The 20,541-nt window shown below is 39.7% G+C and overlaps 1 protein-coding gene across 1 annotated transcript in view; it reads right to left on the reverse strand.

The window, feature by feature from the left end:
• Positions 1-1,932: 1,932 nt before the first annotated feature.
• CDH8 (cadherin 8) overlaps positions 1,933-20,541 on the reverse strand; it is a 525,615-nt gene continuing 507,006 nt past the window's right edge. The window contains exons 11-12 of the mRNA XM_069738885.1: positions 7,644-7,895; positions 1,933-3,986 (exon numbers count right to left, since the gene is read on the reverse strand). Coding sequence (XP_069594986.1) covers positions 3,493-3,986; positions 7,644-7,895 — 746 coding nt within the window. The 3' untranslated portion in view covers positions 1,933-3,492. The remainder of the gene's footprint in view (positions 3,987-7,643; positions 7,896-20,541) is intronic.

The raw sequence follows: 20,541 nt of genomic DNA on the forward strand, positions 1-20,541 counted from the left end.
TACTTAATTACTTACAGCAGGGTGCATGTACATTTTGATTTTTTATTGGGTATTGTCTATGAAATGGCCACAGTGTGAATGTGCTCATACACATTGCAGGCATATTAACTTATGTTAAAGGAAACCTGTAACCCCCAAAATCGAAGGTGAGCTAAGCCCACCGGCATCAGGGGCTTATCTACAGCATTCCGTAATGCTGTAGATAAGCTCCCGATGTATCCTGAAAGATGAGAAAAAGAGGTTAGATTATACTCACCCAGGGGCGTTCCCGGGTCTGTTCTGGTCAGATGGACGTCGTGGTCCGGTCCAGGGCCTCCCATCTGTTTATGATGACGTCCTCTTCAGGCTGTGGCTCCGGCAGCCTGCAGTGCGCAGGTGCCAGGAAAGGTCAGAGAGATCCGGCGCCTGCACACTGTAGTACTTTGCTCTGCCCTCAACAGGGCAGACAAAGTATGCCTGCACCTGATCCGCCGCCTGAAGACAAGAAGAGGACATCATCGTAAGAAAATGGGAGGCCCCGGACTGGACTGCGAAGCCCATCAGACCAGAACAGAATCGGGACCACTCCTGGGTGAGTATAATCTAACCTCTTTTTCTCATCTTTCAGGATACATCGGGGGCTTATCTACAGCATTACAGAATGCTGTAGATAAGCCGCTGATACTGGTGAGCTTAGCTCACCTTCGATTTTGGGGGTGACAGGTTCCCTTTAAGGCTAATTTCTTTGTTTTTCTATTGGAAAGAGACAGAAGACACCGTTGACCATAAGAGCTTAAACTATACAGGAGAGAGAGGATTCCTCTGACCATAACAGCTTACACTCTTCTGGAAAAAGATCAGAAAAGCTTAAACTGTACAGGAGAGAGGACCCCGCTGACCATAAGAGCTTTAAGTGTACAGAATAGAGAGGACTCCTCTGACCATAAGAGCTTACACACTACAGAAGAGAGAAATTTACTTTCCAACTGTAAAGATGGAAAGCAACTCTGACGTAAAAGGTATGCTCTACTGGGAACCGCTGATCAGTGATGTCCCAGGTACTGACCTTCACTGTGCATGGCATGACACTAGATGTCATAGCTGAGGGGCATTAGTAACAATATAAAAATACATTTATCCGCTCTCTGATGCTTCAGCAGTGCAGGTAATGGTGCTGAATTAGTTTATTTTTCATAAACAACATCTTGAATCTCAAAGAGGTCGAGTTCTCATGAAACCGACAATTTCTGGAAATTCAACTCAAACTCAAACCTGCACGGATCAATCAGCTCATCTCTACTCAAAATACAAGTGTTATGCACCTTCTGAACATCTAAGCTACATAGTTTATATTGCTAGACCCTACTTTCGAATTTGCCAATTGGAAGCACATCAAGATCCTAATTATGACATTGTACAAAATCCATGTGCCACTTGGAATCATCAGGTCACATACACTTAGTAACGGAGCCCTAAAATGACTTATCTGTTTCATAACACCAAAAAGACAACTAATAAACTTTTCTTTACTATCAATATCACCCAAACATTTAAAGAGAATCTGGCATGGAAGGCAGGAAAACTATTGCACTTTATTTATGGACAATTTTGCAAGAAGCCAAAGGTTACTGTCTTATATGTCTTAGCATCCAACTCCCTTGACTGTCACTTACGGGTTAAACACTAAGAAAGATTTATTACTTCCTTCAGAGCTTCAACCTATAGATTGATGTGTGTGCCCTTGAGAAGGGCAAGTTGCCAGAAAATAGTATGAAATGTTAGGGTCAAGAATCGAGATATTAAAGGCTTTCGATACGTTTTTTCTGCCCTAGATTTTACCACATTCGTTGATAAATCATATGAAAGAGTCAAGTTGTCTTCTACCAAATCCTCTTCGTAATAAATGCGTTTACGGACTCATTTACGTATTCGAAGGACGAGAGACCAGAAAGATATTTATAAAAATATATTTCACCAAGTATTAAACAATACAGGAATTTTCCAGTACATGAAGTAAATAAAGAAATGATAATATAGCTTCAGAGCAAAGTAGAAAATTAAAATGATCTGCATGTGATACTTTCAGTTAATATACAATTTCTACTTGTAATTGCAAATTTAATACGAGCGCGGTCGTTGGCGCTGCCAATTTTTCGTGTGCAATTGTCCCTGTGCATAACTAGCAAATATCATAGAAAGGAAATGCTGACTTAAGCACTAAAATCATATTTACACTGATTTTTTTATTTTTTTTGCTCTAGAACACTGGATAGCTAGAAGCGTGAGTCTGTCACTGTACAGTGTAATGTGTAAAACTCTAAAATTCTAAAGTTTAAATATTCACATGAACCTGTTTACTTCCAGATGTTTGTGCTTGTAATAAAAAAAACACATTGTATATCATATCCCCAATTCTGAACAAAATATAAAAACTTGACAAAGCCTTTCGGGAAAAAAAGTTTTTTTGTTTTTTTTCTCTCTTTTAAGCCATCCGTTAAAATTCAACTACTGCAAATATACACTGCCCCCTTTATTAAATTACCTCTTGCGGCGTTAAAAGCCATCATAAAGTTTCAAAATGTATATGAATTTTTAACATTTAGTTATGTGCGTACAAAAAAATAAAAGATTAGTTAATGGATATACATTATATATAGAGTTATGCATTTTTTTTAACATAGTTCTTCAATAAATAAAGATATGCAAAAAAATTATAAAGTCAATAAAATAGCACTTTGAGAAATCAATTAATAAATAATATTTGGAACAAAGTAAATTATTATATATATATTTCTATTATTTTTCATCTCTCTTTTAAAATTCTAATTCAATTTGGGCAAATATCAATTTGTCGAGGAAAAGTTCAGTACAAACATGCCTCCATTTAAGGAGTTATGATCATAAAAACATTTTTTTTATTTATTCTTCTTTGAATTGGTGATAAGATGTGAATAATTTAAGGCCCAAAAAATATGTAGATAATGATGTTCAGTTGGTGGCTTGTAGGCCACCAAGTTAGTACAATGTATAGTCATCACACAGTGGAAGCCAGTTGGGAATCAATGTTATCAAAATTCATCAGAAGACCAAATATTGCTTTAGTAAAAAGTGGTTAATTCCTCTTTTCAAAATGTTGCAGTAGACTTCATTGGTAGAAGACTTTTATAACAGAGCGATCAGCTTGTCTAAAGTTCCAACCTTTACGTATTTGCTCTGTTTACTCAGACATCCCAGATGCCAAATCTTCAACCTTCATGGTGGCCCAAGTGAATACTGAACATCCAATGACTTCTAGATACTTCACAAACTTTACTCCACAAGACTTACCCCCTAACGTACACAATTTTTGGTTCAACATTACAATGTAGGTTGATTTTGTTTTTGTTCTTTTTTTATAGATGACTGGTGCTAATTGTCTCTAAAACAAGTCGGCCACTTTTAGTCCTAACTAACGATGACCCTAAAATTTTACAGAATTGTGAAGTTCGGAATGCAAAAAATGTTGATTCATTGTCAAGTTTCTCTGTCGCTTTCTCCAACTGAGTAAAGTTCTCCAAGTCTTTTAAAACGAGGACCCCAATCGCTGAGGTAGTCAAAATTTTGATCTGAGTCTGATGTTGACGACTCCAACGAGCTTAGAGAACCAGCTACTGATCCTCTCCCTTCATAGCCATAAATCTGGATTGAGTCGTAAGGTGGGGCAGTGGGGTCATTGTCAGCTTCGTGGAGCCTTACGTTAATAAATTCATCCACATCAACACCGTTGGGAGTTGATGTATGACCTTGCCGGGGCATAAACTGAAAATCAGGCTTGATGTCCTTGCGTGGTAAATATCCATTTATTCCATCAGGGTTTTGCAACGTTGCAATATCAAAAGCCTCTGTATCTTCTTCCCCGCCTCCTTCATCATCATAGCGGATTATGTTTTCTCGAACGTCTTCATCATCCTTGATAATCAGTGGTTCATTTTTGTGTCTTCGAAGTGTGACAAATAGCACAACAATGACTGTAAAAAAAAAACAGCAAAAAGAAAAACAATTAATATGGTAATTCATAACTTCCTCACCTCATTTCAGCACTTAATGCTGTAATGGCATCAGTGTGATGATTAAAAAGAGATGTAAAATGGGTGTACAGTGTTCACTTACCACCTAAAAGAGCCATATAGAGGGTTGGAAAGAAAGAACTCCTAGGTTTGATGGAGTCAAATGGATTATCAAACGATGCCTGCCAATAACTCTAAAACCCGTTGTATTACATATGCTCTGCATGCAGTTCATAGATTCTAAAAGGAAACATGCACAAAGAAAAAGTACTTTTTTCCATCCCTTCACCCTTTGAAGATCTGCTTTTTCATGTTATTAAAATATTAGTAACCGGTATACTATTTCTATAAAATATTGTGATCCCAAACAATTCTGTAAATTTTTTTTAACAGAATTCTAATTATCCCAATTGCATGTAATAAGATCCGACTTTTAAATCACCTTTCAATGAAATGTTTCGTATTTGTTCCCGAAAGACATCATTTTACCATAACATTAAATGTACCCTTTAGAAGAGCATACTTTGATATAATATTAGCAGGGAATATATCAAATGAGTAGGTTCCTTTTTTTGTCTCCATTATTTTAATTCATTGGTTTCCATTAAACAGTATGCGGCTGCTTAAAAGTTTTCCGTTCTTACTTTTTTCCCCGGCATGTGGTCCACCTACAATAAATTTTCTGCACAATTGCCGAATTCAAGGATATATCTGTCAAAGCTTCCAACTATTGTGTGCGGATCGTAAAGCCTTGAGTCTTAAATAGATCATTTCAATTATTTAAAATTATAAAAGCAGAAATAAAAGATATTATTTTTCTAATGTTTAGGTTGTTGTGCCATATAAATTATATCATTTAAGAGGTATGACTTGCCTGTGACCGTGATTCAAGACCCGCAAACAATAGATAAATTACTTAATGTGGCTCACATTGATAAAATGCATTGAAAATAAACAAATACTGTTTACAAAGGAAAATCAAAGTAAATATTACACCAAAGAGGAACAAAATTGAAGCTAACTGGTGAACCCACTCATATCCAGAATCCCTGCATAACCTAATAGATTATATTATTATTATTTAATCCAGAACATGACATTTTTGGCAGGCCTTCAACATTCCCTGACCTAAGTCCTTTTCTTCCACCTCTCTTTCTAGGTTACTCCCTTCTTTCTACAGTTTTAAGGTTCTTAGCTCTCAAGGATATATTTATGCAAATCCGAGGTGATGGCAGCTTCACTTTCCCGTTGGGCTTAAAACAGAAGAAACGTTCTCTTCAACATATTCATTAATGATCTGGTAGAAGGTTTACACAGTAAAATATCGATATTTGCAGATGATACAAAACTATGTAAAGCAGTTAATACAAGAGAAGATAGTATTCTGCTACAGATGGATCTGGAGAAGTTGGAAACTTGGGCTGAAAGGTGGCAGATGAGGTTTAACAATGATAAATGTAAGGTTATACACATGGGAAGAGGGAATCAATATCACCATTACACACTGAACGGGAAACCACTGGCTAAATCTGACAGGGAGAAGGACTTGGGGATCCTAGTTAATGATAAACTTACCTAGAGCAGCCAGTGCCAGGCAGCAGCTGCCAAGGCAAACAGGATCATGGGGTGCATTAAAAGAGGTCTGGATACACATGATGAGAGCATTATACTGCCTCTGTACAAATCCCTAGTTAGACCGCACATGGAGTACTGTGTCCAGTTTTGGGCACCGGTGCTCAGGAAGGATATAATGGAACTAGAGAGAGTACAAAGGAGGGCAACAAAATTAATAAAGGGGATGGGAGAACTACAATACCCAGATAGATTAGCGAAATTAGGATTATTTAGTCTAGAAAAAAGACGACTGAGGGGCGATCTAATAACCATGTATAAGTATATAAGGGGACAATACAAATATCTCGCTGATTATCTGTTTATACCAAGGAAGGTGACGGGCACAAGGGGGCATTCTTTGCGTCTGGAGGAGAGAAGGTTTTTCCACCAACATAGAAGAGGATTCTTTACTGTTAGGGCAGTGAGAATCTGGAATTGCTTGCCTGAGGAGGTGGTGATGGCGAACTCAGTCGAGGGGTTCAAGAGAGGCCTGGATGTCTTCCTGGAGCAGAACAATATTGTATCATACAATTATTAGGTTCTGTAGAAGGACGTAGACCTGGGTATTTATTATGATGGAATATAGGCTGAACTGGATGGACAAATGTCTTTTTTCGGCCTTACTAACTATGTTACTATGTTACTATGTTCTGGTGTTGACTCATCCTAAAGGTATTGTCCGGCCTTAGGGTTCAAGACTGTAGACACTCTATGTGACTTCAGACTTGTGATCCCTCACAGCTCACGTATTGAGTGTTGTACAGACTCTGAAGTGCCGCACCGAGATCAGTCGGGTGCGTGACCGAAAGTATGCGATTTGCATACATGTGGTCACATGCTAACTAGACATGCGCGACCTCACTCAATGCAAGTGCACTGGCTGAGGCTTGACATGTCAAGTTTGAATGTGTCCAGAAGAAAACTTATTGTATACTTGTGGTCACATGACCGACCACTCCCATTGCCGATACAGGAAAATCTTGACAGTGCGCAGTGCACGCTCTGTGAGAACTCACAAATCTGCACTAACATAGACTGACTGCAGACTTGTACTCTAAGACCAGACAACCCCTTAAGTGATGTATATGAAGAGGTCTGACTCACTGGCTCATTTTGATAGCCAAGCCAGCCACCTTCTCCTGAATGGTTCAGCCATGATACAGGAAGAGGTTGGCTTAGCTACTGAAATAAGCCAATTTGCTCCATTCACATGCAAAATTGGAGATGTGCTCATACAGTATGCTTTTTACTTTGTGGAACCCAACCTAGAGATGTTTCACTTAAAACAATGCAGCAAATAAACTTAAAGTGGTTGTCCTGGACTTTAACATTGTTGGCCTACTTGTGGGATAGATCATCAATGCCTGATTGGCGAAGGTGAGACCCTCAGCACCCCACCGATCGGTTGCATCTAGAACTTGTCAGGTGTGGAGCTGCACAGGTCCATTAATGCAATAGTGCCTGTGGCTGGGTACTGCACATTTGTGCCTACTTTCTTGAATAAGGGCAGATGTGCAGGACCTGGTAATGGCCACTAGACCATTGATGGAGCTGTGCTGTGATGTTCTGCAACTGAACAGAACCAACTCCACCCGAAACAGTTGATCAACTGAGGTGCGGGTGCCCATGGATCAGGCGTTGATCATCTATCCTGAGAAAAGTCCATCAATATTAAACTCCATTTAAGTGCTTTTTCTCGTCTTTATTCTTCAAGGAGCGCACAGTTCCCCTGTCTCCTGGATTCCTGATTACCAGGAGACAGGTTCTTTAACCTAGGACCAACATACCATTTTTTTTAGCTTCTCATTCTTTCTCTTGATATACCAGTTTCCTAAACTTTACATATATGTAGGTCAGAGCTGCAGTACCAGCCACAACTTATGGATAAGAGTGGCGCAGTAGGCAGAGAAATTAAATTATTTGCTGTTTTCTGCTACGAAGCTAACATATCAGATTCCCTGCAGCATAATCAAAGGGTTGAAGCAAATATTGAGCATTACTTACCTAGAAGCAGCACAATGCAGGCCAGAATTGCTATCAAAGCTCCCATGCTGAGTCCAATTGGCAGAACATAGGCTTCAGCATTACATGATTGCACCACTCCATCACTGCTACATCCACAGACCCGTATAGTAAGGGTGCTGGTACTGCTCATTGGAGGATTGCCACTGTCACTTATTATAATCGGTAACAGGTACACTTCTTGCTTCAGTCGGTTGAATCCATTATGCCTTGCCAGGATGCTAAGTGAATTATCTGAAAAAAAAAAGAGGAAAAAAGTCAATACAATCAATTGATAATAAATAGATGTTCTTAACACACGCTTGCACGCAGATATACATGAAATGAAAAACAAAAGAATAACTGGCTTGTCTGTAATTAGAAAAAAAGCTCTGTATTTTTTCCCCGAGAGAGAACAGTGCTGTATTACCATTCAGTCATGCTGAAATACCATATCCAACCTATAGATAAGTGGCTTTTTTTATATAAAAACTTTTTTTTTCATTTTCAGATTCTCAGTTATGTATAGACATGCCATTCTGCAAATTTTGTTAAAGTGAACTTATCACATCCATAAATGCTATTTTCTTGCAGATATGAAGTTAATCTGCAGATTGAGAAATAGCCACAGGGAGAAAAATCAGTTTATTCTCCCTGCAGCCACTGACAGTTAGCTTTGACCAGGCTTGGACTGGCCCACAGAAGAAGAGGAGAAACCTCTGGTTGGCCCCTGAGCAGAAGATGCCACCACCCTCTTGTATGAGCAGTGCTTGGCACAATATTATTATTATTTATTATTATAGCGCCATTTATTCCATGGCGCTTTACATGTGAGGAGGGGTGTACATAATAAAAACAAGTACAATAATCTTAAACAATACAAGTCACAACTAGTACAGGAGGAGAGAGGACCCTACCCACGATGGCTCACAATCTACAAGGGATAGGTGAGGATACAGTAGGTGAGGATAGAGCTGGTCGTGCAGCGGTTTGGTCGATCGGTGGTTACTGCAGGTTGTAGGCTTGTCGGAAGAGGTGGGTCTTCAGGTTCTCTTTGAAGGTTTCGATATACATATATATACAAGATACAACTTACTTTTGAAACTAAGTCCAGCTTCTATGCTTTAACATAAGCACTGAATGGCATGGACATCAAGATTTATATATAGCATTTTCCCATTACCGATTTACCAAAATAATGGCATCAGTGGGTTCAAGTGGCGCTTGGCACATGAGACAAGCACATAAAAACAAAGCGCACACCCAATTGTATCAGAAATGGAACTGTACCTTGCTCCGTGGCTACGTGAAGGCAATTTTTGTCAGTTCAATCAAATAATCAAGAAGGACTCCCAAGTGAGATGCCACCTACTAAGTAAGCGTGCCCTAAAAGAGTATTTGACATTGAGTTTACCCAAAGAGAACAGTCTTTTTAAGCCACTTGACTTTTTTGTTGTTCGAGTTATGTCATCCTTTTCTTATCGTAGCAGCCCAAGACAGCAAGAAATATCCTGCTGGCTGAAGCTCTTTAATGAGAATGTAAAAACATTTCGAATAAAATTTCAAATCGAGAAGGTTGATGGTATTATAGTAAATGTTATGTAGCTGGCTTCTCAACAATACACAAGGAGAATGTGATATCGTTAAATTGATATAAGGTAGTCCGGTTCCAATATTAAGTACATTTTAAACCTTTCACTGTAACCTCTGCGCTTATGCACCGAATGCTCCAATATTATCTGTCACTGTGTTTAGTATCAGCTATCAAAGATTCATTTTGCTGTGGATTTTTTTTTTACTTGCAAAATAACAAACCTTTATCTCAACAGCCTGGTGTCATATCAGCTGTTTTTATATAAGCAGTAGAGCGAAGGTGTAGAGGCAGAACATGGTATGGCTAGTGTGGCCCGTAGAATGAGGGGGTTAAGCTCTTGTTGGCCCCATCTCCTATATTAACGACTAGGGATGAGTGGATAGGGTAAAGTTTGAATTTGCTTGTTTGCATGGATTTTCCCAGGAAATTCAATTTTAAAGTGCATTGTTATGCACTGGCCTCCCTACAGTCGGATCCCTGTAAAAAAAACCTCCTTATACTAACCTTACTGCTCACCTCTTCTTACCCTCCGCTCATCATCATCACCCAAATGGTCCTTGCTGCATTTTCAAATTGAATTACTCATGCTAAATCACACTAGGATTGGATTTCTCTCCTTGATAAAGCCTAAGAGGATTTTGCACATACAGGTACAAGATCACGGAACATGCCATGATGTCATGATTTGTGACCTTTTGTGCCTTAGAGCAGAATCCGCCAAGGTCTCAACGAAGCTGGAAGTCCAAGCCCCACCATGAGCGCATTTCAGCATGGACAGTCTGAAGATGAATCGAGGACCGAACAACTGACAAAGAGAGGTTGGGGAGGTGAGCGGTAAGGTGAGTATAAGGATTTTTCATTTTTGTAAAGGGAAGCTGATCTTTTAAAAAAATGCTATTTAACTTGCAGTTATGGGATTAATCTGCAAGTAATAATATGAAGTTGCCTCACACCTACACTGAGAGCTTTGCTTCCTGGAAGAACTTAGCTTTATTCCTCCTGTAAGCCTTGTGTTGGTGGTGCTAGCGCAGCTTTGGTCACCACTCAGGGCATAGTGAGCAGTCGCTGTAGTAGTGCCGCCTACACTGACTGACAGCTGAATCTATAGCTGAGCCGGCTGTGAGTCAGTACCGGGGGGGGTGTAGCTACAGCGTCCACTCACCATGCACTGAATGATGATCAAAGCTACCCTGGCCCAGCCCTATGACAGAAAGCCCAAAGCTGCCAAGAACAATAAAGGTTTTTCCTCCTGGCAGCGGGGCTTTCAGTGCAGATGCCAGGCACTTTTAGTGCGAGAAAATTCCTTCAAATGGAGATATGTAACAGTATGACACGTGATGGTAAAATACTGTTAGCGGTTACTACTAGGGTTGAGCGAAACGGGTCGGCCAGATTCAGAAGTCGCCGACTTTTGGCAAAGTCGGCTTTCATGAAACCCGACCCGACCCCTGTGTGGGGTCGGCCATGAGGTCGGCGATCTTCTGATCTGGAATCGGAATTCCGATATGTTTAAGATATCGGGAATCGGTATCGGAATTCATATTTAAGTGTAAAATAAAGAAGAAAAATAAAAAAATATTGCTACACTCACACTCGGATGCGCCCTGGTTCTCACCGGCAGCCTTCCTTCCTAAGAATGAGTGCCTGAAGGGCCTTCGATGACGTCGCGGCTTGTGATTGGTCACATGGGCGGTCACGCGGCCAATCACAAGCCGCGACGTCATCTAAGGTCCTTCAGGCACTAATTCTTAGAACGGAAGCATCCGAGGGCGCGTCCGAGGGTGAGTATATTCCTAATAGGTATATACTCACCCTCAGATGCCCTGGTTCTAACCCGCAGCCTTCCTTCCTAACAATCAGCGCCTGAAGGACCTTAGATGACGACGCGGCTTGTGATTGGTCGCGTGACGCCCATGTGACCGCTCACGCGACCAATCACAAGCCGCGACGTCATCGAAGGTCCTTCAGGCGCTCATTCTTAGGAAGGAAGGCTGCCGGTAAGAACCAGGGCGCGTCCGAGGATAAGTATATCAATATTTTTTATTTTGATTCTTTATTTTACACTTAAATATGGATCCCAGGGCCTGAAGGAGAGTTTCCTCTCCTTCAGACCCTGGGAACCATTAGAAACCCAATGCACTGCATTGGGTTTCGTGTTTCGGCCGACCCCGACTTTTCTATAGGATCGGCCGATTTCACTCGACCCGACTATTGAAAAAGTCGGGTTTCGTGAAATCCGACCCGATCCTATAAAAAGAAAAGTCGCTCAACCCTAGTTACTACATGGAAATGCTTCCTTTTCGTTTTTCTCTATATATGTGCTGGCTTAATAGCTTATATTGTAGTTGAAATGCTTACTTAACCGCTTTTTATATTGATTTAACCTAGTCATTTGTCAAATCTCTTCTCTGATGAAGAGGACATTCAAAGCCACATAAAGCTGTCAAAATAATAACATATTTTCAAAATACCGTTCAAGTAACTTATTGGCTGGTATTACTAGCAGTGAAAAGAGCCTGGGGGGAATTTTGCTAGCAAAAAAAGATAAAAAAATTAAATAAAAAGTGTAATGAAAGTTGAAGATACACATGTCAGCATATATTTTTCTTTTGCATTTAATGTTGAGTTTTCCAGGTTTCATGGAAGATGCGATTGTATTCGAAGGTGAAAGGCAAAATAAGTAAAGAAGATTCATAAGAATAAAAAGTCATAAATAGATAAACAAAGTCTTTATGACTTTTCATAAAAAATGTATGCATTTTAAGGGGGTTTTCTCAACTTGTGAAATTGGTAAGATGCTTGTAAAAAGGAACTTTTACAATTTACTTTTTGTAAATTTCCGCCTTTCTCAAGAATGAGATGACATTTTATTTCTATAATTTACAGATCATTGATATTATCAGCCTATCAGAAAGGACCAGATTCGTCGGCAAGGAGTAAGCACTTACAAGCGATTGGTTAAACAGCTTGTAAGCGCTGCTTTGAAGCTGGACCAAATGTTGGATCTGGCCAACTTCTTTGCCACTGAACTCTTTAGATTCCTACTGGTCGCATTGGAGAGTGCACAGGCAAGCCGCTAGCCAGAAATGTCAATCATCAGAAGCACACTGACTCTGGGTAAGTGGGAGGCAGAGTAGCGGTGTACTCTTGCAGAGTAATAATGAAAAAACTACTTTAAAGAGGAACTGTCATTTTGGTTTTTTTTTACATAAATCCATAATATAAATAAAAATAAGAACATTTGTAATACATCTTATCAGAAAAACCTACTTTTTTCCCCTCCTGGACTGATAATTAATTCTCAAACTTCCTAGTTTATGGGTAAAATCTGTATTCAGTGAAAACAGATTTCCCCATTACTGAGATAGGAGATGAAACTTGGTGCTCGTAAAGTTCTATGGAGACTAATAGATGTGATTTCAGGAGAATGAACAGCAAAATGGTTGTGTCTGCACCAGCTGTTATTTCCTATCTTAGTGATGGGAAAATCTGTCTTCACTGTATACAGATTTTATCTCGGAATTGACAGTGAAAGATGAGTCCAGGAGGGTAAAGAAGCTGATTTCTAAATAAATATTATAAATATTCTTATTTTCATATATAGTATCAAATAATGAAATACTAGACAATCCATGGAAAGCAATAGTCTTTGTCTTATAGAAACTACAAAGGTTGGTATCAGCCGTGTAATTGGAGAGCTGCTTATTTTATTTCTCTAGAGATGGACTTGTAACCAAGAGATTGTTGATATTTTGCAATAATTTTGATTCCCAAGTCCTCAGACAGTTCTCTTCTCCTCTTTATGCTCTCCATGCTCATTGTGGCACACACAGACACTTCTTTCCTTTTTATCTGGTTTCAGGTGTGATTTTCATATTTCCCACACCTGTTACTTGCCACAGGTGAGTTTGAATGAGCATCACTTGCTTGAACCAAAGGTGTTTACTCACAATTTTAGAAAGATGCCAACAATTTTGTAGTCTTGCTTGAAATTATGTTCAATTTGTTTTTCTTCCTTGTATTTTTGTGTTGATCCAAAATACATAAAGGGAATACACATGTGGGTAACAAAACTTGCGTAGTTGCAATTTTTTTTCTGGGAAAAATACTTCATTTTCTGGAACAAATGCAAGGGTGCCATCACTTTTGGCCATATTATCTATCTATCTATCTATCTATCTATCTATCTATCTATCTATCCATCTATCTAAATAAATATATGTATTGAATTGAAGACCATTTTGGGTGGATTTTAATTTATCAAATCTGCTCGCTTTTCTGAATTTTTTATACAAGAAAGTACCGTACAATATAAAAAAAAATGTAAAAATGTAAAAAAAAAAACCCGTGAAGTATTTTTTTTTTTTTAGAATCAAATTGAACCACTCACCAATAAATGGGGGACAAGGGAGAAGACATCCAGCACTCATTTGGCATAAGGATATCAACACTAAAGCGGCCTTTGTTATCTTCAATTACCTTCAAGTTCTAGAACACCTCTATTGACCAAGGTCCATAGAAGCAAGGGAGCTTGTTAGGTATTTGTCTCACGTCTGAAAAAATGAATAAGCTCTAAGTTGACATTCACCCACTGTGCAATTGATTGACCCTCTCGCATTAATGCCAGCTTGGCTTTGTTCCTATGTGAAGGTAAATGAACGTGCGAAATGTCAGGCTATGAAAAAGCAGAGAAATCCTTATCTTCAGCATCCCGTTTACCTTGGGGAGCCGCCAACAGAACAACTGGCATGTGAACCACGCTACCAGAACTGTGTTACATAACTTTTTCAACTGTCCATTGTCATCTGAAATCTCACATGACATGTAGTCTGAGATCACAAGCCCCCGGGCATTAGGATTTGCAACGTTTATATGTTGGAGAATCTGAAGCATTTTGTTTTTTCTGACTATTTATAATCTATCCTAATGGTGTGACATTGACAACAATTGCAATATTTCTGCTTTCTTCTTTAGAGGATTTTACAGGACTTTATATTGATGACTTATGTTACAAATAGGTTACCAGTAACCCAGCGCCCTCACTTTTCAGATGAATTCAGCTCCTAATATGGCCAGATGTTAAGTATATAGAGCCAGTAATAGTCATTCTTGGGTACTGCAACTCAGCCACAATTCACTTAAAATAGGCAATTAGCTGCAGATCAGCCACTACAAAATATGAAGAGTTGCCCCCGAAGTAGACTGAAACGTGCGTCGGGGTGAAGGGTTGTTTTGCCTATTGGTGCAGTTGGTACAACACCTAACATTAAAGATAGTTATCATTTATTTATTGTCTGTGCCATTTTTCTGCACATCCATTCCACATTACTATGCATGCTTTATAAGAAAGTGAGTATCCTGAATTGGCTGAAAGGCACCATTTCCATTGCTGGTTTCATCACACTATTTAATAGGCAGTCACTGCATCCCTTTCAGTGAGGCACTTGTGTTTTAATATTCTTTTCTCTATTTCTGTATTGAATGTATATTTAATATATTATTATTATTTAGATCCTTTGATACACTTTCTTTTTCTTTCGGGGATTTGTTTCTTTTCCCAGATTTTAGTGATATATCTGCCCACAGCAGTAGCTGCAAACACCAGACTGATGAGGGTGCATTGTGGTCTCCAGACCCAACAGTCTTTTATTAACAACCTGTCCAAAGAATTTGTTATAAATGGTTCCATTAAGATTGCATGTGTCAAGACCATAGATACAGTACAGGGAAGTCCTATGGGGTCTACTCAGACCCCCTTATCCCTAAATGGTGTATGTTTCCTCTCTGTCATGTTAAAGAAGCACTCCCATTCAATGCTTTTGTCCACTTAATATATTGCAGTCATCATATTATACAGAACTTTGTACTTACAATTGCTCATTTTGCCTTTCTACCCAGTTATTTTTTTCCTCATAAGGTCTTTGATATCACATAATTAAAATCTGCTGACTAGCTAAATCCTTCTAAGCTCTATGTAGAAACCGTAGGTCAATATTCTCTGTATGAGTAATAAGTCAATGGATCAGGAGTTCAAGAGGGAATTTATAAATGCAGGGACAAGAGACTTCCTGTTTCTACATAGAGCAGAGTAAAGAGAAGAATTTACTGGGTAGCATAGCAAAATGAGCAACTGTAAATATGTAGTGCCATATAATATCATGATTACAAAATGTTAAGACATAAAAACTTTGATGGGAGGAGTGATATAATCATCTGACATGTGCCCCTATCAGCCGTGGGTGGAATCACGATCCACCCGTGGCTGTTAACATGCTAAATGCTGCTATTAATCTCTGAAGCGCATCAGCACACCAGTCACATGATCACGGGACACCAATGGAACGGCATGACAAACTTGTGTCTACAGTAGATCCCTGTGGTTGTCATAGCAGATCTGCTATGAGTGCCGCCTTGTGGCCGGCGTTCATAGCAGATGAGCAAGTCTGCCCCACAGGGAAGGGCTGCAGCCCTGCTCTGTGTAGCAAAAGCAATCAGAAGATGACAGCTTTGAGTCTCCTATGAAGACAATTGAAGCATATAAAAGTAAAAAAAATATTAAAAAAATAATAAATATATCTAAAATTTCAAATCACCCCCTTTCACCCCATTCAAAATAAAACAATAAAAAGAATCAAATATACACATATTTGCTATTACCACATTCAGAAACGGCCAATGTATCAAAATCTAAAAATAATTAATCAGATTGGTAGGCGCCTTACAGAAAAGAAAATCAAAATGACAGAATTAAGTTTTTTGGTCGCCACAACATTGTAATAAAATGCAACAACTGGTGATCAAAATATCATCTCTATCCCAAAATGATATAGATAGAAACATAATCTTGGTGTCCAAAAAAATAACCCAGCCCAAGATCACAAAAAATGGAGATGCTGCGGGTCTCAGAAAATAGCGCCATTTTTTTTGTAACGAATTTTGGATTTTTTTCAACACTGAAATAAATTGAAATGGAATTGAAATGTCACTTTAAATAAGCCCTTTAGACCTCTTTGACATTGTGTGCTGCTATTTATTCTACACTTTCAATTTTTAGTGCTACTTTTTCCCATTTTTTCCATGTCAGAGTATGATGAAGGAGTAAATATAATGTACAGTGAGAATGACAAAAGGAGGTCTGGCAAAACACACACAATCACACACATACGAAACTTAGAATAAGTAGGTATGACAAAGGTTTTACAGCAGGATGCCGGAAAACAGTAGGAGAACTATTGTTTGACATTTGCATTTTTGAAATGCTACATATTGGTTTTCTTGTGTATCGAAGTGCACTTAAGTTCAGGAAATGTGTCCATTGTGAAACAGTAAGTGGGGTTAAAACGATAAAAGAATAAAACAGCATGTATACATAAAGTTATATTTAAGGTGGTTTCTGTCAAAAATCCAAAATGTTCTCAGTGGAATGCTCTAAGGGCAATATCTCAGAGTTTGGACCATCCTCCGGCCACCACCAAATGGACAAATTCTTTTATTGATCTCTATCCCACCATTATGCCTCCCAAACTGTTTGGATGAACGTGCTGAAGAATAGAATAGAAAATTTCCTCCACTACCCCTTCAGTATCTCGTAAGTGCCATCCTTAAAGGGCATTTGTCAGCACAAAATGGCTGTTCTAATTAGGACTCAGTGCTTTGTGCATCCTTGATGTAGCCAAACAACTCAGTGCTCCTTCCGCCTACTTTTGTCCATCTATTGCCAGTTGCCTCTTTCTTGATTGACAGGTGTGACTTTACTGGAGTCAGAGGATGGCAGAAAGAGAGGTGCAAAACAAGTAGATGGGAAGGTGCACTGGTTGACCATGCCAAGGGTGTACCGAATGCCTGGGCTGGGTTACAACAGTCGTTTCCTGCTGAAATACTCCCTTTAAGTGCTCACGCAGATGACCGTATTATCGGTCAGATTGCGATCCGACAAAACATCAGATCGCACTTGGACCAATGTTATTCCATAGGGTCATACACATGTTCAATTTTTTTTTCAGACAGAGTCATTCTGATCACATTCTACTCAAGCTCTGATCGTGGTGTGATTTGAATAATCGAACCGATTTTCACCGATTCTTGTCTGCTCCTGCTCTTTTGGCAAGTAATGGAGAAAGACACATACCAATCTCACTTGTTTAAACAGCTCCTTAAAATATTAGAGTTTCCAGATGGTATTTTTACTTCACTCTCATTTCTAATTCTGCTGTCGTTAAAACTCTAATTAAGCAGATTTTATTAGTAAATGATCAGGGCATGTGTTTGATAAAACAAAAGATTTCATCTATGAGATAAAAAAAGCAAATGTTGTTTGGTGATACCATTTACAATATTTTTCTTCTGTCATAAAGGGTTGCGGGTTTTCTGTCTGGTGAAATGGTTCTTGACTTGTATCTTCATTAGACATGTGAGGTCAACCAACGACCTGATATTTCATCAATGTGAATAAGTATCAATACTTGAATCAGGAGTGTTAGGCCAAGTGTTAGGTATCGAGTTCCCGCCGCTGCACAGGGGGAATCTCGAACCATGTCCGCTGCAGTTTCCCATTCTCCTCCAGCCGCAGTGGAACCTTCTCAGCAGAGACGTCGATCCCAGCGTCTGGCTCAGGCAGATACTATGCGCTTGGGTACTGCTGCCTTTCCAGGCTCTGCCTTTGAAGTCAGCACTGTTGAGCACAAGAGATCTAGAGGGACTCTTACCCTGAGTCTTGGGGCAGAGTTCTGTGTCGCCTTGCTTGCCCTCTCTGTGCGGTATTGCAGCTCTGTGACGCAACAGGGTTCGCTTCCTTCATACCTGGTGAAGCTAACCCATATGTGTACTCACATTATACCACCATATAGTCCGTCATTACCAAGCAACAGTTGTCTTAGCTGCATGGTGGACCCCGGACTGCGAACGCACCTTATATCATCTCTAATTATTATTTGGTGTGCTCCACCAGTCCTAAAACCAAGTGCAAACGTCTGAGTGCTGCCCATAATAAAAAATGGACAACTCAAAAACAGAATTCAAACCAATATTATTCAATGGGGAAGTGCAGATGAGCATATTTTCTTATGGGCTGAATCTTCGCCTGAAAAAAATTTAAACCTTCTTTAGTTTTTTTCATGGGTTGGCTGAGACTCGCCCATTCAAGTCTACGGGTGCACCCAAAAATCGGATTTTATAAAAATTTGCCAAATAGCATCTGCTTTTTATGGTCGCATTACAATACGATAAAGAGTTGTGTTTTGTCTTGAAAATTGTGTAATAAATGAATTGCACAGAGATTGTGTATAAATGATGACTGAGAAAAAAAATCATCCAAGTTTTCTGGAAAGAAATTGGTTGTTTTTTTATACGATGATGTGAAACCAGCCTTACAAGGATTGATCTATCGTCAGACTGGTGGTGGCAACATTTTTGTTGTAGCTGTTGACAGAATACTCATGTAGCTGGCACAGCTACAGTATGGACCAAATAGAGAGGAGCAAATTCACTTTGAATTTCACAAAAAATAGAATTTCCAGAACCTGAATTTTGTTGCCATTCGATTTCATTTAATCAAGCAAAATTGCAGGTCCTTCAGTGGATCACTTTCCCCGTACGTCTCTGATCTTTTTTTGTCTTAATTTTTAATCACTCCGACACTGATTTAAATCATCACATATGTTTCCCTGCAATGTCCTGACGTCTTGATTTCATTTGAGGTCTAGTCAGTGCAAGAGGTCCTAAAGACAGAAAAGAAGACCGGAACCATAGAGGAGGATACAATGGTGGACCTCGTGGAGAGATGCGGCAGCAGGACGGGTAAAGGGGTAAACATAAAGCATTTTTTTATTTTTTAACTCATCTTTTTATAGAGCGGGAGCCATCAGATGACCAGGTGCGGAGTTGCGGCACCATTACAGAATAGAGGACAATGTAAATATGGTTATTTTTAATTATTTTGTAACACCTCCATTTACAACGGTCTGGAGAGAACTTAGAGGGTAATAAACATCTTTTAGAAAACCAAATTTTCCTAGCGAATTTCTACAAAACTGGAAAATTTAAATTTCTGAAAAATCATTTCTCCCTAATACCAATACCTATTTTTATGCATGCCCAGTTTCCCTGAAAGTGGTCTATATTAGGGGAGGGAAGCAACCCGATTCCAGACACCTCTGGCCTCTAGCAATGATTTATCTACCCAGAAAACAAAATGAGTGCGCACTGAAATTCAATATGGCTGGTCCTTCTTTTTCTCAAACAGAATCCAACAAGGAAATATTGGGAAGCCCCAATGCAGATTACAAAATTTGCTGAATTCGGCAGATTCAGATGACTTTTCCCACTGTGACTGAGGACTTTGATGACTTTGAAGCATTTTAAGGTCTTGGCTAGGGTTGAGCGAAACGGGTCATTCATTTTCAAAAGTCGCCGACTTTTGGCAAAGTCGGGTTTCATGAAACCCGATCCGACCCCTGTGCGGGGTCGGCCATGCGGTACGCGACTTTCGCGCCAAAGTCGCGTTTCAATGACGCGAAAAGCGCCATTTCTCAGCCAATGAAGGTAAACGCAGAGTGTGGGCAGCGTGATGACATAGGTCCTGGTCCCCACCATCTTAGAGAAGGGCATTGCAGTGATTGGCTTGCTGTCTGCAGCGTCACAGGGGCTATAAAGGGGCGTTCCCGCCGACTGCCATGTTACTGCTGCTGATCTGAGCTTAGGGAGAGGTTGCTGCCGCTTCGTCAGAAGCAGGGATAGCGTTAGGCAGGGTCCATTAACCACCAAACCGCTTGTGCTGTAGCGATTTCCACTGCCCAACACCACCTTCGGTGTGCAGGGACAGTGGAAGCTACATTTTTTTTTTTCCCCTCAGCGCTGTAGCTCATTGGGCTGCCCTAGAAGGCTCCCTGATAGCTGCATTGCTGTGTGTACGCCGCTGTGCAAACCAACTGCTTTTTTCAAAGCACAAATCCTCTTGTTCCTTCCTTTCTGCACAGCTATCTTTTTGGTTTGTACACACTTTTTATTTAATTTGTGCATCAGTCCACTCCTTATTGCTGCCTGCCATACCTGGCTGAGATTACTGCAGGGAGATAGTAATTGAAGGACACTCCCTGTTTTTTTTTTTTTTTTTGTGGGAGATTAAGATTGACATTTCTGCTAGAGTGCCATCCCTGTCTGTGTCATCTCTCACTCAGTGGGCCATAGAAAGCCTATTTATTTTTTTGCTTGATTTGGGTTCTAAAATCTACCTGAAAAAATCACTACATCAATCAGTGGGAGAAAAATATTGGCCTCAGGGCTTGTGTGCCACTCTTGACTCCTGTGTGC

Source organism: Ranitomeya imitator, chromosome 9 (assembly GCF_032444005.1).
Source record: "Ranitomeya imitator isolate aRanImi1 chromosome 9, aRanImi1.pri, whole genome shotgun sequence".
Taxonomy (NCBI): Eukaryota; Metazoa; Chordata; class Amphibia; order Anura; family Dendrobatidae; genus Ranitomeya; species Ranitomeya imitator.